The sequence below is a fragment of the Pezoporus flaviventris genome, unplaced genomic scaffold (assembly GCF_033815535.1).
Source record: "Pezoporus flaviventris isolate CSIRO_AGI_PZ_B2104156 unplaced genomic scaffold, CSIRO_AGI_Pfla_v1 ptg000001l, whole genome shotgun sequence".
NCBI lineage: Eukaryota > Metazoa > Chordata > Aves > Psittaciformes > Psittacidae > Pezoporus > Pezoporus flaviventris.
Genome location: NW_026892549.1, coordinates 62,007,645 through 62,032,148, shown reverse-complemented (window position 1 = coordinate 62,032,148; position 24,504 = coordinate 62,007,645). Strand labels below are relative to the sequence as shown.

The window sequence follows — 24,504 nt, the reverse complement described above, 5'->3', positions numbered from 1 at the left end:
CTCTACACTGCAGTTCTGTAGACATAAAAAGCCATAGAGAAATTGCATCAGTCTGCAATTAATAAATTAGTTAATAAAGAAATTTATTATTAATTAATAAATTAATAATAAATGAAAAATTAAATATGGGAAAATATGATAAACAAACCCAGAATACATTTCATGGGATTTGGGGGGGGGGGGGGAACGGGGTGTTGAGATTAGGGTGGAGAAAATGGGAACATCTAAACATTAAGATGTGACATAATGCTTGTAAAATTGTACTCTTCTTTCCCCCGTCATCTCACAGTGATGATATTTTCAGAGCCTTGCATTTATATCCCACTACCGAGGGTATCCTATACCATGTAGAAAGGTTCCTCACAGGGTTTCACATTTGCACAAATAACAATGCTCTCTCTCATCGTCCAAGTCCCACTGTTTTTTGAGGGAAAAGCTTGTTTATTCCCACACAAAGGGACATCCTGCTGTTAGAAAAATCCCCCAGCTAAATGCTTCAGTAAAAAGCCTGCTGAAGGAAAAATACTCATCAAACTGTCCCGAATCCCTTGAGACTCTGGCTCCAAAGAGGCACCAACAAGAACACTCCTTGAAAACATTACACAAAACACATGTAGTCTCATAAAAACAACCATGTTCTGTAGTGGTGAGAGATTTTATCTCTCAGAGGCAAAAAACTCATCACTATTGCCTTCATGTCATGGGCTGTCATACTTCCCGAATGGTTTTGTTCTCTTGCGGATCCCTGAGGATCTCATACACAACTGGTGTGGGGCAGGAGAGAAGAGCACAGGGCAGATCCAGCATCCTGGCGGCTCTGTCTCTGTTGGTGGGTATATTCCCACATTCTCCCTTTGCCTGAGAGATGAGGAGGGTCATGGTGCAAGGTCTGGAGGCTAAATATAACACGGTGAAGACAAGAGTACAGCACCACAGGGCTGAAAGGTACATCCCATGCAGGGCAAACATCCTGGACTGCATCAAAAGGAGTGCAAGCAGCAGGCCAAGGGAGGTGATTCTGCCCCTCTACTGTGCTTTTGGGATACCCCACTTGCAGCACTGTGTGCAGTGCTGGTGTCCTCAACATCAGAAGGACATGGAGCTGCTGGAGCAAGTCCAGAGGAGGCCAGGAGGATGAGCAGGGGCTGGAGCAGCTCCTGTATGGAGACAGGCTGAGAACGTTGGGGCTGTTCAGCCTGGAGAAGAGAAGCTGCATGGAGACCTCAGAGCAGCTTCCAGTGTCTGAAGGGGACTCCAGGGATGCTGGGGAGGGACTCTTCATCAGGGTCTGTAGCAATAGGACAAGGGGTGACGGGTTCAAACTGAAACAGGGGCAGTTCAGGTTAGATCTAAGGCAGAAGCTCTTCCCTGTGAGGATGCTGAGGCGCTGGCACAGGGTGCCCAGAGAAGCTGTGGCTGCCCCATCCCTGGCAGTGTTCAAGGCCAGGTTGGACACAGGGGCTTGGAGCAACCTGCTCTAGTGTGAGGTGTCCCTGCCTGTGGCAGGGGTTGGAACTGGATGAGCTTTAAGGTCCTTTCCAACCCAAACCATTTCAAGATTCTAAGTGGGAGACAGATAGGTGAAGGTGGGTCTGAAACAGGGCTTGGGGCAAAGCTGACCTGCTGGGAAGCAGCATTATCTGGGTGGATTTAATAGTGCTGCTATGCAGAGAGCCTTACGAACAGCCATGCTGGAGCAACAGGGAACATGTGCAACTCCCACACTTAGTAAGAAAAGCAATCTGTCTGAAAAGGAACACATATTCTTTACATGCTAATGACCAATATTCAAGTTGAACAAAAGTATTTCATTCCAGAATATAACGTTAAGATACTCTACCACGAAACAAATACATTTCAGGTCCACCTTTATTTTTTGTTACATCTGCTAGAAGTAATGAGTACAGAATCTCTTTCAACAAAAGGTCATTTATGTCAATGGCTAGAACCCAGAGAATCAGATCACCTGCGGTAATTGCAAATTAATGCTCTACTGCTAATGCATTAACTACACAATATTGATCTACAATTGAATCATACAAGCTGCTGTGAAGCGACTTTTACTTGAATATTTTTCCGCTTTTATTGCTTTTTCCATAATGCATTTTCTCTTTCCACTGGAATTTGCTATAATTGTCCCCGGTTTTAATTTCCTACAGCAAGATGACTTTGAAAAACGCCCGTCTCTTGCAAAGGCTTGCAAAAACCTAACCACCCATCAGTGTGACAATGGTAAATCACCCCCATGATGCAAGAGATGCAAAGAAACATAATCCAATATACATCTTATCTTGATAAATCGGGGCTTTGAACAAGCTTACTTACATTAGGACACCCAAACAACTGCAGCTGCACTGGAAGCAAATAGCAGTGAACTGCACCTCAGAAAGATGCAGCTAGATGTGTCTAGAGCTTTTGGTATGCAATGAGTGCAGGGTTACGTCCATAAATAAAGTTATTGGGTTTAATTCCATGTCTGAACTTTAAAGGGCTTGTTAAATTTGACTATGTTACAGGAAAATATAGTGCTATCGAGTCAGGAGTGACTGAAATGGTTCATCATTTGTAATGAAGAATTAAAGAACAAACAGGGTCTTTTTGCAACTGATGCTGAAGTCCACAAAGTGGAAGAATGCGCTGTTAAACTGCTGTATAAAATGTGAATCCCAGCTACCACTGACTGCCAGGATCCAGGCTGTTTGCTACCCCTACTGCAAAACTTTCTTACACACAAACTTTTAGTAGTAATGGCACCTAAGATGCTGCCCTCCATAGAATCATAGACTTACAGAATGGTTTGGGTTGGAAAAGACCTTAAGATCACCTAGTTCCAACCCCCTGCCATGGGCATCTTCTAAAAGAGGGGATAGAACACACTTTGAATACTGAACCTATCTCTCCAAACCATTCCCTACTCTATCCCTTAATACCACTTGAGGTGGTTATAGCATATATCAAAATATGGCTTTGGTCACTCCTGACTTGCATTTCTGTGTATGATGATTTCGTAAATGGAAAATAAATCCCCGTATCTTACAAATAAAAGCAATTGGGAAAGAAAATAATGGAAAACTGGTTGTAACTGAAATAGCTGCAGAGGAAAACCTGATCTTGCTTTTAATGGAGGTACATTTATTATTCATAAACCTCTTCTCTGAGAGATATGCCAGACTGCAATTAAATCAACCCACAAAGCCTTTGTATTATCTTAGCCCATGAAGGTCTGCATCTCATGGCAGAGAAGACACAGGATTCTCATCCAGGCAAAATAAAGTGAAGTCCAGTGGCCATGCAAGTGCTGCTTTCCCAGTTCTGTAGCTGGGCTCTGTGGATGGACCAGTACAACCCGTGCTGTTGAGTGGTATCAGACTGCATTTAATGCTGCCTGAATTGACATTCCATACCCTTTTAAAAAACAAGGAAACATCCACGTGCTATTTTGTGGAACAGGGCAGTTACAGTAGTGGTAGTTCCCACTCCCAGTAGTGGTACTGGGAATGCACCCACTGCTGAGCGCAGAGCTCACTCCATCACCACCAATGTCCAGGCTCCTTGCTTTGTGCCTCTGGATCAGTTGTACCACGTCCTTGTGGTGTTGGAAACGTAAAGTAAGATCACAAAATGTGCAGTACTTTGTCAGTCCAAGCGTCTATTCAGCACCATCTCCAACAGTGTCCAGAGCAGACACTTAAGGCTACAGGATGCATATATAATTCCCCCAGTACAGTCCAGGCTTCTACTTACTGAACTTGGAGACTTGATATGTATCAGACTTGAATAAGACTTGAATCTTAATAGACTGAACCATTCAGCAGATCACTTTATTTGATGCTATCTCCAGATTCTGTACTTGCTCTGTATTTCGGTACTGAGGAAGCAGAAGTAAACTGTCAAAGCTGGTAGGATACGGAACAGGGGGTTTGACTGCTAAAGGAACAACTCCGGCATTTGATACCAAGGACATGTGAGAGATTGGGATTCAGGGAAAAGTATATTAGTGGCTTATTTGTGTATCATTTTAAGAAAGGAAAACAATAGCAATGATTCTCCCAATCCTAATTAGGCTCCAAAGTTGACCTGTGAAGATGAGAGTGTCTTCTGTCTATCACAACATATCTCGCTTGAGCAAGTCTAGTCCTGGTCAAGGGTATTTCTTGTAAGGCTTTATAGAGATTACTTGTTTCGTTGTCCCTTCCATCTGCTTTTCCCCTGGTGAGGGAAAGACTTATGGCCTCGACTCACAATCCTGTATGCAGTTTACTAAAGGCTTATGTTAAAATAAATGTAATTGAACTAGTTCAGACTTTACCTACACAGCAGCTTTAGAACTCATTTATCCCAAATGACTTTCAATGACTTCCCTCCATTAGTGAAAGAGAAATAAGCCACTCACACTGAGGATAGGGATGATCCAGAGGAGTTTAACGTTAGCCCATACAAAAGTGAATAAATGACATGAAACAACTTCATTTTTTAGTCATCCAGAACCAGATGGAGCAGATGTAGACCAGAAACTCCACATTGTACAGCTCAGATCATACAACACTGTTAAAAACCCAAGCAAACCACTGAGTTGGCCCGTTTTGGGGCTTTTTTTGTCTGAAACACAGCAAACAAATGACTAATCTCAGCAGACACCAGCGCTGTGTAAAAAGGTTGGTCACACTGAATCTAATTTTAATGTCAAAGAGACTTGTGGGAATGAAACCACTCCAGTCATTCCACAGAGTGACACAAAGCTGACATCCACAGAATCCACAGCTGCTGTTGTCTGTGATGGGAACTCCAGATCAAGGGGATGAGCATCAACCAGAACGTAGCAATACATAATGGAATATGAGAACATCACCACCACCTGCCTCTTAGCCCTTCTAACACATATGCTGCAAAGTAGAGCAGGTATGGGGCTTATTTCCAGCTAATTTTCTGGTGCCCATGATAACAGACTACTGAGGCTTCATTCCATGACAGGGACTAAATAACCATGCCGGCCTCACCAGCATCTCAAAACAACACAGACAATGTAAAAAGCCTCAGCTACTGTATTCAGGGGGTTGGAACTGGACGAGCTTTAAGGTCCCTTCCAACACAAACCATTCTGAGATTCCATTATTCTATGATCCAGTCTAAAACCTTACTCCATTACAACAGGCTACACCACCAGCCTCTTATGCAGGAGACAGAGCTCTGCAGAGCTCTGCACCTCCTGCTCCAATAATCATGCTTAAGGGACAAAGATACCTGGGTGAACAGGGATTACTTTAGTGGGACCAAAGTAGTGTTCTTTGAAATGCCTCTCCCCTTGAAAAGGTTCTTTGCAGAAGACAAACCCCAAGAATAAAGGAACATCAGAGAGCTGAAACTTAACTCTATGCCAACCCTGTTTGTATGACAAGGGAGTGATGCTTAATGTTTAAATCCTATAGGTCAGAGAGAAAAAGTGATAACATACTCAGGGCAAGCCTCTTCCAAGGTACTGGAACACCTGAAGTGTTATTTTGGCAACTCCTCCTCCATCTGAAATGATTGTCTCTTAGCAAGAAGCATGAAGCTTCACAGGGTAGTGGTGAAATCACTGTCTCTGGAAGTGTTCATAAACCATGAGGATGAGGCTCTCAGGGCCATGGGTTAGTGGTGGCTGGGAACGGTTGGACTTGATGAGCCTAAAGGTGTTTTCCAACCTGGTAGATCCTATGAAAATTGCTTTCAATGGTATAAACCCTCCATGACTCTAATGTTTGAAGCTACATTCTGGTTTTAATTCCTTTCATTCTAATGCTTTAAAGAAAGAAAGGATACCTGTAAAACAGATGCCCCACTGTGCAGAAACTGAAGTCCACTTTCAGCAGAATCGATGCCTCCAGTTGCTAAGATGGGAAATCCAGGAAGAGCACGGGCTATGGCAGACACTGCGCGGAGGGCGATGGGCCTGATGGCATTTCCTATGGAAAACCAGAACATGTTGTCAGCAGTAGCAGAAAGCACCCTGATGTCATTTGCGAGTGCCTCATGCTAAGGAACATCAGGAGCTAACATCTAATTCTGAGACGCAGAGGATGCGTTCATTTATAAATTGACACCAAGTGGGTTTTAAGTGCTATCAGTACTTGTAAAGTACTATGAATCTGGCTGAAATACAGGAAATCACAGAAACATTTGGATAAACATTGCAAAGCTGGCTGGAACATTTTAGCTGATGTTCAAAACAAAGACTAACAATGCCTGAGACAGAAAGCAATACTTTCCCATACAGTACACTGTAGACAGAGACCTGTGTTTCTACATAAAGAATCAGCTTGGCTTTTTGAACACAGACCAAATCAGACGGAACATCTCATTTGTTTGTCTGAGTAAAGATTCTTTAAAAACGCCATTTCACTGCATTTGACATCTCACATCTTATTTAACATGTTTCCCCTTTGGATGTTTGTAGATTTGGACAATCCTTTAAGTAAGCCCCCTTTAGTCAGAAGCTCAAAAGAATAAAGTATATTTATTTTAGAGTCCTATCTCCAAGACTGGAGCTTGTACTTTTAAATGGTATCCAGAAGTTGAGTCAGACAACTCCCTGCTACATTTAGAGGAACGATGACTAAAGTCTCAATGCGCTGCGTCTGCAATGCTTCTGCTTTGGCTACATCCTATTCACGGTATGCAAGCCTTTAAAATATGCATACAGATGCTGCTCATTAAATGATGGAGAGAACAGACAGCTGACACTTCCCCTGATGTTTTATCTGAGGCTGGTTGGGATTTCTCTGGATAACTCCTGTATTCTTAACATTCCCATTTCATTTAGAGAACCTTTAGGGAAATTTCCATGTATAACATGGAAAACACTGGACAACACTACAGTAGCGTAAGGGAGGCACACATCACCCCCAGAGGAACTGGCTGGCTGTCAACCCTGTCAGCCTACACAGAGCTAGTACTTTTGGGTTTGTACTGTATTAGGTAATTCAGGGAAATACCATGATTTGAAATGCTTCTGAACACCCTCCATGGGTATTTTCATAACCTTTAAAGCTCTGACCTTCTGCAAGAGCAAATAGCCAAAAGGGAAGAAAGAAATAAAACCAATGCAATGAACAAAACAAGAGGAAAGAAGAAACCACAGTTGGAAGTGTGGGAAAAGAGCCCACGGGGGAACAGTAGCTGTTGCATCCCCACACCTCTGCTTAGATGCCTGATCAACATCCTCAGCTCCTGCAGACAAGACTTCAACCCAAGCAAGCTGTGCTGCAGTTCTTTCTCTACCCTTTCTGAGACAGAAGCAGGGCAGTTCTGCTGCCTGGACTGTTAATAGAAGAAAGTCTTTAGTAAAAGATAAATCGCTTTTTCCAGCCAGTACTGTGTTGCTGAGCCCAGCACCAACCCTCCCTCCAGTGTCCCTGTCAGTGCTGCCTCTCAGGCCAAGGTTTCTGGTCTGCACAAAGGACCTGCCATCAGCTCAGGGTTCTGCTCTCTAGAAAGAGCCTCCTCCTTGCTTGTGCACCAGCTCAGACCTCCCAGGTCTATGGGTCGATGGGGAGAATGACCCCACCACAAGTTCAGCTCACAAAACCTGCCATGTTTTGCTATAAATAGGACACGGTCACTTTGCCAAGGAGCTCTTTTATCAAGGTAATTTTCCACTGCAGAAAACTGAAATCTGGTTTGTCATAACCATTAAACCCCCTGTGTGTTCAGCTCACGTTGTCTTTTGCAACATACCCCTCGCTGTAACCCTGACAGACCACACTGAGTTCACAGCAGACCCTGGTCCATCAGTATTAAACACATTCACACCCAAAAGCAGCCCCTATTGACATCTGCTCTGGATTCAGCATGGAATTATCTTCTTGGGCAATGACAATCTCTGCTGCCTCGGGATAAGCACCTTCTCATTACATACTTAATACAACACCTCCTCCTTCTCCTATAGATGATCTCTGCAGCTAGCAAAACCCAGAAGACTCACTATATGATCAGACAGACTCCTCCGCTTGCCAGCAATTTCATACCAGATGTTCTTGGATGCCCATGTTAGGGATCAGAACTGCTCACAGGCTTTGCACAGATACTTGTTGTCTGTAGTTCAACAGAAACTACATGGTCCTATAATGTTTTCACCACCTAAACATCCATTTGCGTACATGGGTAATGCTTAAATTCACCCAAGGAAGTGGTGAATCCCTGGCACTGCTCAAGGCCACGTTGGACAGAGCCTTGGGTGACCTGGTCTAGTGTGAAGTGTCCCTGCCGATGGCAGGGGGTTGGAACTGGATGATCTTAAGGTCTTTTCCAACCCAAACCAGCCTGGGATTCTGTGATTCCATGACAGCTTGACCAAGAAGCATTCTCAGTGTGCTCTAGTGAAAACTAGAGCCTGGTTCATAAAACTTAGATATCTCACCAAAACTGCCTTTAAGACTCTCCCATCACAGAAGAACAGGTCACAGAAATGACCTGGAGCTGAACAGGAACTTTCCACAGGACACTAATGACTATTTGCTGTTTGAGCTAGATCAATCGTAACATGTTTGAAAGAAACAGACTAGCTCTCTGAAAGAGGATGACTGCTAGGGTCCAAAGAGCAAATCTTACAACAGAATTGATGGCACGGTCTTAGAGAAAGACTTGAGGCAAAAAACCCACATGGAACCACGCTGTTTGCTTCCACGCATTTACTTATCAATCCTTCGGAGGGCCATACATGCCAAGACATCCACTACACGTCAAAATGGCTGGGAACAATCTCATCCAAAAGCACTAGTTCATGGAATTCCTCCAACAGTCAGCGTTTGAAATTGAGGCTACAGGTAAGCATCAGACTTGTTATATTGCTTTCGGGCACCGACACAGCTACTGCAGAATCTCACTGTGATGAGGTAGTTATTCCTCAGAAAGGTGAAAGAATATAGATGCTGTTAACTCCAAAATCATGTGGCTAGAGGAAAAAACCTTTCCAGTCTGCATGAGTTAAAAACTGACATCTGCCTTGAGGCATGAAGGTTTCTATTCTTTTAACCCCAATGTAACTCTAAGAGGTTGCATTCCATCAGCTTTTAAGCCTTACAGACCCTTGACCTTAATGGTATCCCACAGCAAAGAGTTCCACAAGACAATATTTCCGGAATATAACAGTTCCTTTCCTCATTGTGATTAAATTAGCCACCTTCTCACTTAAATGACTATCTCTGTACAATGGTCAGTAGAGGAAAAGGAGCAAATTACAGTTTATTTAAGGTTCAGCACAATAAGTAATCAGAAAGGCCTTCACTCAGCCCAAAGAAATCAAGCATATGATTTGATGACACCTAGCAGAGATGGCAATGAGGCTTAGAGTTTATTATGGAACATAGGTAATTTTCAGTACTAGCTGCACTTGATACTCATAATAGGAGCTATTACTTATGTTTGGTGATTACTAAATTAGTGATAAATTGGTACGATGGCAAAAGTATTCCTTTCACCTGTAACTCCCCCAAATGAATGTAAAAACATTTCAGGAGTGCTACTGACGAGAGTAAATAAATGGCTCTAATGACAATCAGAGGGTTGACTGAGGTGCCACTATCTTCTTTGCTCTACAGAATACAGAACATCAGAAGGTGCAGCCATTCTCGATCAACAGTTCAGAAGCTTCCCCTTCTGTAAGAAATGCTTCTGGTCTGGAACACAATGTGCTTTACCTGTGATAGAGATCCTTCTGCCTACTGAAATGGTGAAATAACCCGAAATAAAAGAAAGAACACAGCAAACAGGAAGGTAATAAATTCCAATATAGATATTTGTGGAGACTTGAGTTTTTCAAAGGTTGAAATAATGGAGATTTAAGGAAGAGCTGTATGTAGTAACGGAAATATGCAGAAGTTTGTCTGATAAATCACCTAGAATTTAAGAAGCCTGAGATCCAAATCCAGCATGCATTTGAAAGCCAGCTCAACGCCAAGAAAATAAGCATCTACCACATACTTTGATGTGCTTGGGAATTGTAATTCCACTAGTTAAGCACCTGTAGCTGGGAAACTGCTGACATGGCACTCTCTCGATAGTAGCATTACAGCTGCTACCAGATGCTTGATATGGCTATCATTTACCTTGCTCTAAAAGAATGAGATTTAGCAAACAAAGTCCATGTATCCAGACCTCAAGGAGAGGAGTGAGATGTGAAAATGGAAGAGAGAAAAATACCTGGTGGAGATGACACAGTCTCATAGAATCATAGAATAGTTAGGGTTCCATCTAGTTCCATACTACTCTATGTTGCAAACTACCCTTTTGGATATCTCATTATTTAGGGAAAAATGGTTGCAAATAGAGAGTTCAATAATTCAATACGTGTCTGATGCCAAAGTCCTCGACCTTCTTCTTCACTTAAACCAAAGAATTCTGGTTTTCTTTCTTAAGTCAGTTTTATCTGTGGCTCTCAGGGATTGCAGTCAAGGAAATCCAACAGGGCAAAATAGAGCATGAAGGAGAAGTAGAACTTAGGTTGATCAAATGTTCTGATCAGTGCAGGCAGGCAGAGCTGCCCCGGTCCTCCGAGGACTGCAGGCTGATGGAAAACTGGTGAGAGGTATTACACCTACTTAGGAAGTAAAAAACCCTCTACCAGTGCCAGAAAACATGTTTTATTATGACTTCAACACCAAAAATTTTCACTAGGTTGAGGACTGAGAGCCAAATCTGATGCCTTCTTCTAGGAGAAGCCTGGGGTTAAGCTTCAGGCAGATCAGTAACTTTGGCAATTCCCAGCAGAAACAATTCAGATCTTCTTGATCACAGTGATCCACCAACCTCAAGTCTAAGAAGCTTTGAATTCTGGGCTACATTCTTACTTGCAATATAGTGCATTAACGTGGTAGCTTAAAGTCTTCCACACATATCCGCAGCAGCTCTAAGTGGACCTTTAGGTAAAGATGATCCAGATGCGTTAGAAACCAGCCAAACAGAACTGGGGTGAATCAATTCACACTGACAATACTGAGTCTGAACCTTGAAACAGGTTGAATGGTCTTTATCAAACTCTCTATCAACAAAAGCAGCAGATTTAAAAGGGAAACTCTCATATCTTTGGTTAGGAGATGCCTTAAAAGCCAATTTTTGTATCTATGGTTACTAGATGGAAAAAAAAGAATTTGGGTCATAATTCTCCCCATTCTGTGCACTGTAAAGCAAAATGAAGCCTTCATTTGCATTATATTATATTACACTTCAGTCTTTTACAAATTGAGTACCAGATTTAAAAGAGCCTACATATTACAAGGAAAAATTGGCTAATAAATTATTTTTTATTAATAAATTCCTGATGCAGTCTGTTCTGCTGAAAGAAAGAAACCCTCAAAATCTCCCTCCCTCTGTAAATCCATTCTTGGAAGAGAGCTGACATTCCCATCTTCCTGACCATTCAAATGAATAAACCTAATGACAAAAGATGCCAATGACGGCAAATACAGTTTGGGATGAAGACTGCAGAAGGCAGTTGGTCTGGAAAAACAGAGGTGCTGGAGATGATTAATCCAATGCTGCAGGAAGGAACCAGGTAAGAAAGTTTGGAAATTAAGGAAAAAACCCACAAAAAACAATTCTATATTAAGGAATTTTTTGCATAATGTGCATGCTGCCTAGTTCTGGTGATCAAAGTGCTTTATATAATATATATATCATCTGCATCTGTAAACAGGCCAGGGAAACGTGCTATACACACAATTTCATCTTAGACACATATATTGTTAGACACCATTCATTCACTTCGCATTCCTTCCGACGGGAATGCTTCTGTGCCATGTTCTTTCCCTCTCCCACCTGTAGGTGGCCATCATAAGCTACACTTATCAACGAAGTCATTAGCAGGGTTTTCAATACTGTCATATCCAGATAATTAGCAATTTATTTAAATAACCAATTTCGGTGGAAATAATTGCCATGGAATGCCCTGAACCTACTTTTTTATAAACTATAATAAAAGTGTTAAGATAATCCCTGACATTTGCAAATGCCATTAGTTCACCTTTCCTTTTGATAGTGCTATGGCATTATGTTTAAACAATTACCCGATAACGCGGTGGTTTAATGAAACAGTGTAGCAGGCACATCCTTCAAAATGGCCAGAGAATGCATTTATATGCAGAAGAAACCCGAATAAACAGACATGTTTAGAGAGAAAGACTATCCACTGCTGTTATGAGGTTCCCCAGATGGGACACACAGAATTCAGCACACTGAAAACTACAGGTTAGTGCCGAAAGAGCTAGTTCAAGATGGTCCTTGCCACAGCTTTAATGGTGCACCTCAGGATGCAGAGAAGAGTCTTTCACTGCTCCTCATCTATTTCACAGCCTGGGCAGTCCTTCAGTCCATTCCCACTCACACAGTAATTGCCATTTGCCCAAATCACACTAATAATGTACTATTTCCTCAGGCTCTGGCCATTTCCAACCAAAACTTTTAATTATTCATTTACCAAATGGAGCAGTTGAGGGAATATTTGTTTTATGGGGGGGTTCCACAGCAGTTTGCCAACATCCTCAAAGCAATGGCTGACTAATGCTTCATTTGATCCATAATTTGTGATGGGTAACGTGCCAACACTACTGAATCAGTGTCAAAGGTTCTGCTGACTACAGTGAAGCCAGGACTTTACCTCAATAGAATAAAGTGAATGATTTCTGCAGATTCGAAACTGTTTCTACCTCACTCTGCCATCACTGGCCCTTGAAACCACATCGACTGCATTCTACTCGTTTTTGTTAGCGTATTGTGACTGTTACATGCATGGATCAAGAAATTGTTGGTTAATATGAGTATAAAATGTTGTGTTAATATTTTCCCTGCTAATTATTTCCCCCTTTTCATTTAAAAGCTTCTTTCTCATATGACTCTCTTTGGGATACCCCCGGGTTTGAGTTGAACCTGTGACTGGTAAAAAGAAGTCATCATTCTGCTTCCTGTTTCCTTCACAAATAAAAATCAGTGTCCTTTTTAGGCTTTCTTTTGACCATTTCTGAATTTATACTAATGATTATTTATGCTCTTGCAGCTCAAAGTTCATCAAATCACCAGAGTTCTCGTTCAATAAATGTTTGGCAGTCATCAGAGACTCCTCTCAATTAAAAAAGGTTCGAATCAGAGAAAGAGAGAGGGAAAAATTAAATTTTCCTTATCTGTAAATATTATTTATCCAGAAGACCTGGGGGAATTCTCACTCATATTGAGCTTCAGCAGGAAAAATCCCGAGGACAGATACAAATTGTTTTGCGATTGCTGCATAAGCTGGTTAAACATTTTCTAACCGAGCCATTCCCTCACTGAAAACCACAGAGCCACTAAAAATCGATCCTTCTGGTGATCTGCATGAAACCCAGCAGAACATTTTCTGTTGCAATTTAGCAGATGTTCATTATTTAATTCCATTCAGGCTTTCTACTTTGGTTTCACTTGACCCTGGGGATTGTCTCACACTGTGCTGTTCACGTTCTTTCCTTTGCGCACTACAAGGAGAGGGTCCAGCAGAGGCCACAAGGATGCATCTCTCTTATGGGGCCTGGTTAGCCTGGAGAAGAGCAGCCTGAGAAGGGATCTCATCAATGCAGATCAATAGCTCAAAGGCGGGTGCCAGGAGGATGGGGCCAGACCCTTTCCAGTGACAGGACGAGGAGCAATAGCCATAAACTAGCACACACCTAGTGTCACTTCAACATGAGGAAGAGCTTCTTTACATGAGGGTGTCAGAGCCAAATTCTGCTGGGCAATCCTTACCCTCAAAAGATGCAACTGCTTCACTTGAACACAGGGCAGGTCTCACAACCCATTAATATCCAGAGACAGATGTGCTTAACTCAGTCTAGTATCAGTGTTTGTGGCTATTTACGCAGATGCTTAGAGATCTGTTCAAAGGCGGCCTTGCCTCTGTCAGCCTCAGACCTCAAACCTTTGTTTGAGCTGGTTTTAACCTCTTTAGCAAAAGCAAGTACCACGGTCAACGTGACCGTGGTGCCAGAAAGCAGGATGTCTGTGTACGTCTACCAAACCTGAAGCATCCCTTGCACCGCTGAATAACCACTTGCCTAAGAAGACCATTACAGAAAAGGAAGAACTCATGAAAGTACAGCGAACTGAAGAAACCAGGTCTAGATACCTAGAAAGCTCAGATGAAGTATTTCCTTCTCCCTTTACAGAAGTTAGGATCATTCTTGCCCTATTTCAGGACTTACTGATTTGATTTTATCTATTTTATCTATCTCACCTTATTGCTACCATCAAGTAATACACAATTTTATGTATGGCTATATTTATATCTATTTATAGATATAAAAAATACATTAAAAATGATGTCATGAACACAAAACTTTGTGAAACAAATGACTCCATTTCAGCAGAAAACCCTTTATTTGCCTGTGCAATGGTATGTGTGTCTACACGCACATCTACCATATCATCATTACATATCCATATAATCTCTGTGAGTATATATATATATATACACGTGCACACTCAGTAGCTATATTTCCATATTCACATATACATAAAACAGTGGATGACACGTCCCCTGATAAAACCTGTTATTTCAACACTTCCAGGGAAAAGTGTTAAAATAAATGGCTCATCACATACAATGTGTTAAAATAAATGTTTATTTCAACACGATGTGTATCATAGCCATTTATTTCAACACTTCCCGTTTCTCAAGACTCACACAACCAGGAGAGCTGATAGCTATACCTAAGGTAGTTGAAGCACATAGCCATACTCATCTGCTTGCCATAGGATGAGTAGGAAGCTATCTGACACCTTTTTTTCCTCCCAGCAATAAATGGAAACTACCTACCTTGCCTATTCATGGGGATCTGTATGTGTCTGTAAGCTGGCGGGCTGCATCATCATTTGGAAAGAACAAGGGCCATACCGGAGTATATTGAGCTCTTTGGAAAGCAAGCTCCTGCTGCCAGGGCAGGCTCGGGAAAAGCAGCAAAGCACGGGGGCTTCGACAAGTTCTCTTTGCAGTTCTGGAGTGCAACACAAAGGGATCTGGGCAGGCTCATATGAACAACAGCAGGAACTAGAGCTGTTCATACTGAAGGCTGGAAGGGATGGGATTTTTGTAGGACCAGTTATAATCTAATGATCAAATGATGGGTTGGGAGAGGACAGCTGGGTTCCTGCTCTATCCTGCTGAAAACAACATACTGGGAAGATTCTCCAGCATCCAAGACATGCCACAGTTATGTTAACAAAGAATCTGAAGGATCTATGGAGCAGAAGGGTTACAACTTTAGGTGGTCTTTAAAGTCAAAAATACAGAATCACAGAATCAACTAGGTTGGAAAAGCCCTTTAAGCTCATCCAGTCCAACCATTCCCCAGCACTGCCAAGGCCATCACTAACCCATGGCACTGAGGCCTCGTCTCCACGGTGTGTGAACACTTGCAGGGACAGTGACTCCAGCACTGCTCTGCGCAGCCTGTTCCAATGCCTGACCCCCCTTTCAGTGAATATATAGTCATTGGGAGCTTCATGTTGGTGCATTCAGGCTAATGAACTTGCTCCTACACATTGAGCTCAGACATTACATTATATGCCAGTGTTAAACAAGCATCAATTACTTTCTCTGCCAGATTTTAGGAGGAGAGCACAAGAAGATCCCATTCTCTGGTAGTTCCTGCTAAAGCTGGAGGGCACTATGCCTTTATAGCTCAGTCTCCAAGGGACAGAGGCAGGATGGGGATGAAGATGTGTAAAGAATGCACAAAACACACACCAAATCTCCCCAAGTCAAGAGTCCCTCTGAGCAGTATTTACCACTAACTCGCCTGCAATGTTTTCTTACAGCTTTCCTCCTTTGAAAAACTCTCAAAGCATGATTAGAGATTGCCTGGGCCATAGCAAGACAGCATGGCCTTAAGAAGATAAATACTTGGTGGGGGGGTTCTCTTTTCTTTTGCTTGTGCTTTCTCTTCCTTGCAATTGCAGGTCTGTTTGCTGCTCTGGAAAGAGCACAAGCCCACAGATTAAACTAATGCCGTGGTAGCGAAGACTTTGCAAGCAGCACACCCTGTCACAAGACTGCTTTGCACCCAGGCAATGAAAAATGGAGACCACAGTTTCATCAACCCACAAATAAATTCAGTGCCTCGAGCCAAGCCCCTGCAAGTGCTAGTTGCCTATACTCAAACATCTCTCTTCCCATGAAGTTATCTTCCTTCACTGTCACCTTTGGCAGAGAAAACACTATAATCATTTTGTAGCAGAATAATGTACAATGCAATGAAAGTTCTCCAGAAAACAAAACGTGTTTTCACCCTTTCATTCTCTTCAGATGTGATTAGATCCAGAGAGGAGACATCATCATTCCCGTGAAGGCACCGCAGGTTGAAAGATTGGGCCTCAGGAGTTGGCAAGATGCAACAGAAGTGCTTTATCCCTAAATATCAAGCAGTTTCAAGAAAGGCAATTGCTCACAGAATCGTAATGATGGACATACTCAGCTAATACCCACTGTAGACAGTAAAACCCTGTATTACAGACACACAGCACTCAATGACACAAGAACATTTTCTTCTGATTAGGGTGTTATAACCACATAGGTCTCTAAATATTTAGACACTGGTATTGTTGTAATGAAATTACCATGACAATACTTAGTCTTCCAGAAAAGAAAAGGACCGCTCCCTCCAACAGAGACCTGATACCTTGGGCTTTACCTGAGACTTTGGCTGCACAGGGATGACAACTATAAAGAAAGGCTTTTTCTTCTGTTCCTTGTTTTTCATAACCTCCACTGTCATGGGAAGCTTCATTCCATTTCTTTAGGTGAGAGTTTAGAGCAAGCTGAAGAGTTAATGTCTTCATGGAAAACAAAATGATAGCATGTCCATGCTGTGCAGACTATTTGTGAAGCACAAACCCTATTTGTGGAGGCCTTTACTAGCTCTGGATACATTATGGTCAGTGACTAAAATGGTTCTATCAGGCCTGCTTTGTGACCAGCTATGCAACTCAATGCTGATTTCAAGATGAAATTAGACACCTGTATCATAATCTGATTTCTCCATTAATAAAAAATAACAGCATTAATAGGACTAAATATTCATTTCTTTGATGTATTCACAGCAACATAAGGGGATGCAAGGGAATTTAGTGCACTGCTCTTTTAATTGTTATCCATTGAGGGCAGCTCAAGGGGTAAAGGGTATTAATTTATGTACTTACTCATCCCCTTGGCTTCCACTGAATTAAACCAGTAGCCACACAACTCCTAAACACTGGTCTTTTTATCTCACTAAAGAACAAAGGTGGAAGTGGAGTAAATCTGGGTGTGAAGAGAGCAATTCCACCTGAGCAGAAGAGGCAGCAGTCACCCGTCCTGGACACAGATCCCACATTCTTGTTCCAGGATGTCACATTGCCCTTTTCTCTAAACCCGGTGGTAATTTAAAGGAAAGCTCTGTCGAAGGATGCTTTGTAAATCAACTCAAGCGGTCTCCTTTACATACCAATGTCCCGGGCACCTTATTCCATGCATTTTCATGGATGAATTTTTATGCCCATTAAAACCACAGCCTCCAGCGTGGAAAGAAGGCTGTTCACAGAAGCACACAGGACTGCTGTTGACTGTTGCTGTCACCCACAAAGGAATTACATTCTCATCCTTCCTGCTTTTCTCTAACCTAAAGTCAAACATATCTGAAGGAACTGATTCACTCTGGGGGCAGTGTATTTGTCACAACTGGGTTGTTTTCTTCTCCTTGGTCCCGCAGAATTACTAGGAATGCTGAAGGTTATTTTAAGCAATCTATGTACATATGAAAATGAAGAGGTCCCATTTGCATGAGCTCTCGCTGACTTAATACTGTGCATGGAAAGCTCCAAGACGAAGACTCACAAAAGCAGAAATGTTCCATGTGCAACTCTAACACATCTGTTCAGCACTGAAAAGCCAGCATTTAAGTCCAAAGCACCAGAGGGCCAAAACAAGTGCATTTCTTGGAATCAAAACAAATGCGGGTAATTGAAGGAAATACTATGAAGCACACAAAGACAGAACAATGCCATATGTTGCACAATGCATCGGGTAATCAATTTAGTGTATATGCCAAATTTACTAGAAGCCCAAATAGGCTTAAGCTCTTTCTTCACAAGATCAGAAAGTGAACTGCAAGCATTACAGAGTGCATTTAAAATCAGAGGGGGAAAAGTGGGATTTTCTTTTTACCTACAGAACCCAACTAAAAATTAATCTCCTAAATTCTAAGCTGTAACGAATCAGGTCCAAGCTTCACTTTTGATCCAGCTGCTCTCACAGACTTACAGTTTTGGGCCATGGTGTGTTCCACTGCCTAACAGAGAAATGTGATTTAAGAATCATTTTACACACTTCTACTTTAAAGATTTGAAGTCGGGATCGTTTCCTGCCGTCATTTGTGATTCTACACACAACACATTACTGAAGGTCTCATCACACAGATGCGCAAGCAACCTTGCAGGCATCGTGGTCCTAGATCAAGTATGAATTCACAGTTACAGTATTAAAAAGACAGTAGAAATCCCTAATTCAAGTGGACAGTATCACCTCTGAAGCCAAAGTAAATGGTGGAGGATAACAGTTTTTGGACTTGGGTTACAGTGTCAATGCAGGGACTTGAGCTGTGTTAACCCACCAAGCTTCATCTTGCTTGCCAGAGCATGCTTGTCAATATTTAGCTCCCAGGGAGCACATCATGAGTCTTTACCAAAACCAGCTTAAATACCAAATACTCTGGTGGCTGCTGTGATCCTTTTTCTAACACTGAGATTAAATTGCTGGAATTTCCTGCGAGCTTTTTAAACCAGAGGATGTGTCCCAGATATACCTACTGTAACAAGAATATGAGAAACAGCATTAAGGGATTGCAGTGGTGTTATTGGGGCTTATTAAAACACAGACAAATAACAGATGCTTTACATTAACGGATTGAGGGATATTTTAATGTTAAGCATAAAAATAGCACTTTCTCCTGTGATATCACATTAGAAAATGAATTGGGCTAAAGAAAGATGTGTTTTCAAAACAACCCAAAGCCTTGCCTTCACCAGAAAAACCTGACATATTTACATGCTTAACCACTGCCATTTCATCACAAAGTGGGATATTATCTTAGACATATGACACAGGTACTTACACTAGGAATATACTAACCTCAAGTTTCTGATGCAGTCAACAGAGGGAGAAAGAAACCCACATCATCTCAGAATGCCCATGTCCTTCCAGGGACAAGGGAGAGGTTATCAGTACCTCTTTGGGAAGGGCTCTCAGGCACAGAGGTGTCCCGGTAGCAACTGCAGCACAGGAAGGCAATGCAGACAGCATAAGCAGGAGAGAGCACTACTACTGCCTGCCTTCTCTGCCTGGCAAACTTTTAGCTCAGTGAATCTTCTTTATGAGGAGCAGAGAGAAACAGCAAAGGACACTGGAGATAGCCCTGGAAGGAGCCAAAGTTTGGGAAAGAGATTAACAGTGTCAATTTCCTTTTGTTTTTAAAGACACTTTTACCACCCCACAATATCTGACTTTAACGGTGAGCTGGAGGTGTTCTTAGAGCTGTAAAACAGACAGCCTGAAAGAAAAGGAAAATAAAGACACAGGAAAGACATCTGTGTGCAGGAGGGAACCCCTTCCTAAAATTCGACTGGACAAGATGCAGCAAGGCTTTGGGTGACTCCCCTTTATGGATACCTTCCCAAGGACTGATCCTCAAACGTGTTTTGATGAACACCAAAGACGCAAGAAATCTCTTCGTTATTTGTTACTGTCCCATGTCACAGGCTTTTCCAAGTCTTTCTTAGGGAAAATAAGTTGCTACCAGATTGTCCTTGGAAGTCTGAGTTCTTCAAATCCCACCTTCGATATGTCCTGAAGAAGCTGCTTGACTTACAGTACAAAGGAATTGATTCTTAAAAGCCTCGTCTGGCAATACCTTCACTGCAAGTCCTCCTGATGCACAGAATTTATTAGGTCATAGAATGAGGAGGATTCTCTGAGCATTCCCTATTAAAATCTAAGCAGCTCTTGAGTGGGCAAATATCCAAATGTTGGTATAAATACCGCCAAAGCTGGTGTATTCAATAGATGGGCTGCTGACATGGCATTAACAGTGTAAGAGCAGCAATAACTGACAGGGAGTAAGATAAGCTCAGCCGAGCCAAGATGTGGACTGGAGTAATCATCTATTCTTTTGAAAACCAATAGGTCACTCAATGTGAAACATACAGAAACGGTTTATATAGAATATAAATGGCTTATATAGAATATATAGAAACATATCGACACAACCATAACCCAGTTCCCCATGTCTTCATCAGCATGCCTGCCTGCAACACACCCCACAAGCTTTCTCCTCATTTTGAGCTGCCTCTAACAAAGTTCTTCACAGCATCAGCCTCACCTCAGTGCTGAGTCAGGTGTGGCACCAGATACTTAAGGGACAGATTTCATGTCATTAAAAACCCTGTCTCCACCTGCTAGAGGTGCACAGCGAATTGCTCATGCAGAAACAGTGGGACACTGTGCTCCACAGTTCTCACTCAGCTCTCACCTAACCCCAACAAAGGTGGTTCAATCCCTGACTATGAGTGTCTTTAGGGATATAAAAAGGACTTAGTAAAGACGGTTATATGGTGCATGTTAATAGGGAAGACATTTGCAATTACCTGGCAATAGAGGAACTGCAAATGGATCATACATTGGAAAGCCAAATTGCTACAGGGTTTTTTTTTTTAGGATCTGTTTGTGTATCCTGGGTGCGAGCAGGGTATCTGCACAGCTCATTCTATACATGGTGTGCTTGCATGAAAAGGCACATTAAAATGCGGGGCACCTAGCTGGCTACCATGTATTAGTTGCATTCTTTTGAAAGGTAGAAAAATGGCTATGAAATACTTTAATAGATGCTTCTGGCAATAACTCATCAGGGATGTTGTGATGCCCAGTGAAATACAAACCCAGGATCTACCCAGTTAAACAAATCTGCTCTCTTTTGTGTCCTGTATTTTATGTGTGAAGTTGGCAACAGGATTTAGTCATCAATCAAGTAGGATACTAAAAAATCCAGGCTGTTAGCAGGATTTGGGTGAATTTAGATATATTCTCTGTGGTGAGTTCATCAGAAATCACAGCTAACCAGTGGCAGAACTTTCAAAGGCTGCTCATTACTACATGAGCTTTAAGGTACCTTCCAACTCAAACCATTCTGTGACTCTACGATACTCCGACATGGAAGCAGGACAGCAGCAATAATTGTGTAACTATGTCCTTTTGGTGCTGCTGGATGTAAAGCAATGCCCTGGGCTACAGCTGTTCCAAGGATTATTTCTTCTTATTTTCCCTAAATCCCCCATATCTGATTGCCAAAATACCTGCAACTGGATTAACCTCAGCAAGGAATATTCCATGGAATTGGGAAACCTGCTCTGCAAGCCACTTCCTGACCTATTGCTAAAACACATTGATCCAGTGCGTTCTTAGCAGCAAGACGTTGGTGCCCCAACATCCTCACAGCGATGCCTGAGCCATTGAAGCTACTGAAGTTACAGAAGCAGGCGGAGGAGCAGCACACAGTACACAAGCTGGGGTGTATTGTCAGCAGTGGTAGTATCCCCAAACTGATGACAGAAGACAGTAGCCAGTTGGCCCACCCTGCAATGTAAAACCATAGAATCCAAGCCTGGTTTGGGGTAGAACAGACCTTAAGATCATTCAGTTCCAGGACACCTTCCACTAGAGCAGGGTGTTCCAAGCCCCTGTGTCCAACCTGGCTTTAAACACTGCCAGGGATGGGGCAGCCACAGCTTCTCTGGGCACCCTGTGCCAGCGCCTCAGCACCCTCACAGGGAAGAGCTTCTGCCTTAGATCTAACCTGAACTTCCCCTGTTTTAGTGTGAACCCATCACCCCTTGTCCTGTTGCTACAGTCCCTGATGAAATCATGTTTACTCTTCAGGTAGGATGAGAATATGTCTTCCAGTGAATACAGACAGGCTCTACAACCAATATATGCCACTTGGTGACTAGAGCACATCAATATGCATAGTAAGATATAGAAAAGAACATGCTTAAAACACACCAGGTCAGTACTCCGGGGTTTTAACCTCTGCTGATACAACTGTTAATCAGAATTGTTTACAAACTCTGCCCGATTCCTGGGTTTTGGGGGAATTACAATGAGGATTTCTGCTCTGTGACTGACAGGTACAGTTGGTAATTTCCATGGAAGACAGTTGCCTCATTGATCACTCTCAAGTACCACCTGTACCACAAACCCTGCTGCTGGTTCAGGTGCCAAATAACAAGTCAGCAGAAAAGAAAATGATGGGCCATGCACAATCAACAGCAGGGAGCTTGCAACACTGACAGGTATTCATGTGAATTTGGACCCTACTGCCTCTGTCAGGTCTTTCCTCTGCCTCCAGTATTGAAGCTCCCTAAACTTCCATAATGGAAGTTTGAATCCATCACGCACATACACTGTAACAGCGTCACATGTAGATGGTGACCGGTCACTAGTGGTGTCCCTCAGGGCTCAATATTGGATCGGTGTTGTTTAATATTTTCACTGATGATCTGGATGAGGGGATCGAGGGCACCCTCAGTAAATCTGCAGATGACGCCAAGTTGGGTGGAAAGGTTGATCTGCTGGAGGGTAGGAAGCTCTAGAGGTGCATCTGGGCAGGCTGGATCCATGAGCTGTGGCCCATGGGATAAGGTTCAACAAGGAAAGTGCCGAGTCTTACTTAAATGCCAGGTATTTTTCAGATAAATAATTCATAAGATACTTAATGTGGTTATGTTTAAATCACCGCCAAAATGAACGGTAATAAGTTTTTATGAGAGAAATATCGTTTTCAACACAATGATCTCCAAAACACAACGCAGTTATAGTTTGCATGTGGTGCATTCACTCTACCCACTACTGTAACCAAGTTTAAATACAAGCCCCTGCTTTAAAATGCTTTGACATCTCTTTTGCTCTCTCTGTTCACTTCCATTCTTTGTTAATCAGACTGTGTCTCCGAGTCACTAACTATAAGAGCCCCTTTTACTTTATCATGTTAATCCATACCACTATAAAGAACTTATTTCCCTTTTTCCTTACCTGCACCCAGATTAAAACTGCACATTCTTTCACCCATGCTTGGGCAAGCTCGGCCACAGTCATTCTCTCTTATTTCTTCCCATATTTTGTTCGAGTAGAACTTACGATTTTATCTGAATTGCCCTCTGCCATTTGCCTTTAGCAGCCATCAGTAAGACTCAACAGCTTAACAGCTATCTGTTTATTAAAAAAAACCCACTCATCTGGAAAATTAATTATTTCAATTGGACATATTCTATACGAGCTTTGATGCAAACAGTAAATCCAGAGTGTTCAACAACACTGGTTTAGAGATTAACCTAATTACAGGCTATTAAAACAGGAGAAGATCGTGACTGAGTTTCTAACACCCTGCACAGACCAGCAACAGTTAATGACGATTTGATGGTTTTCTAGGAGTTTGGAACAAACACTTGGCTTTTAGTCTGAGAGCAATGCTGGCCATTTCTATCTGATGCTTGGGGGATTCAGCCAACTAACAGATACATTTGGTGAAGAATCTCATTCTAGTCATGCCCTCCCTTCCTAATTTCCCTTTTCACTGTTTTGTCGTCTTTGCCTGTTCCTCAGGGAACCGAGTGATTGATAGCCTAATCCAATGACTGTATTACAGCTGCCTCAACTTGGACTCTTTTCCTTATCATTAGCAGTTAGCCTATGGTTAAATTCACAGCTCACTGCTTGGTACAGCCCCTGAGATTTAAGGGTCTGGCCTTTAGAAAATATTTAACATAAAATTGAAATCTTGACATACTGAGGATTCAGTTCTCTGCAAGGCTTCTTTAATTAATCCGACGCACTGTACCATTGTTCCATGCAAGGCTGTGACATGGTGAACTGTCACTGGAGCTCACGGAGATGTGTAACTCCAAATTAAACACTCGCACGGACCTACGCCGCGTTCGCTTCCCGCGTACATGAGCACGGACGCGAGAATTCAAATGCAATCTCTAACAATACTAAAACACAACCCAATTACACATCGGGAGCAAAGACTTTCCATTCATTTTGAGCTTGGAATGAGCTCTTTTTTTGCGAAGTGAGAGGAGGAGAAAACCACGGCTTTGTTCCAACGCTGCGTGGAAGGACTCGCGCTTCATTCTTGTCCCAGGATTTGTTTCATCTTTGGGTGAATGAAATCAATTCCCATCATTCTGAATCAACTACAAACGCTTCCTGTGCTAAAAGTGTTTTCGTTGGGGGACAGAAATTGGCTCCAAAAAATACGAAAAGTGGGGTAAAAAAAAAATCTGCTTATTTCTCAGACCTTAATCTGAAGAAGAATACTTGGGTTTAAACAGCGATGGGAAGGATGGGGACCTTGATCTATGCTGTAAACCTTTGCCCTACTTCCAGGCAGTCGATGAGCCGCAAGCTCCTATGAAAATGGCAGC

General features: G+C 42.4%; 1 protein-coding gene across 2 annotated transcripts in view; it reads right to left on the bottom strand.

Annotated features, from left to right (window-relative positions):
* The window catches only part of DPYD (dihydropyrimidine dehydrogenase), a 346,394-nt gene that overhangs the window by 56,894 nt on the left and 264,996 nt on the right, over positions 1-24,504 (bottom strand). For both annotated transcript variants that reach the window (XM_061461954.1, XM_061461963.1), the window contains exon 19: positions 5,800-5,942. In XM_061461954.1, the coding sequence (XP_061317938.1) occupies positions 5,800-5,942 (143 nt within the window). The remainder of the gene's footprint in view (positions 1-5,799; positions 5,943-24,504) is intronic.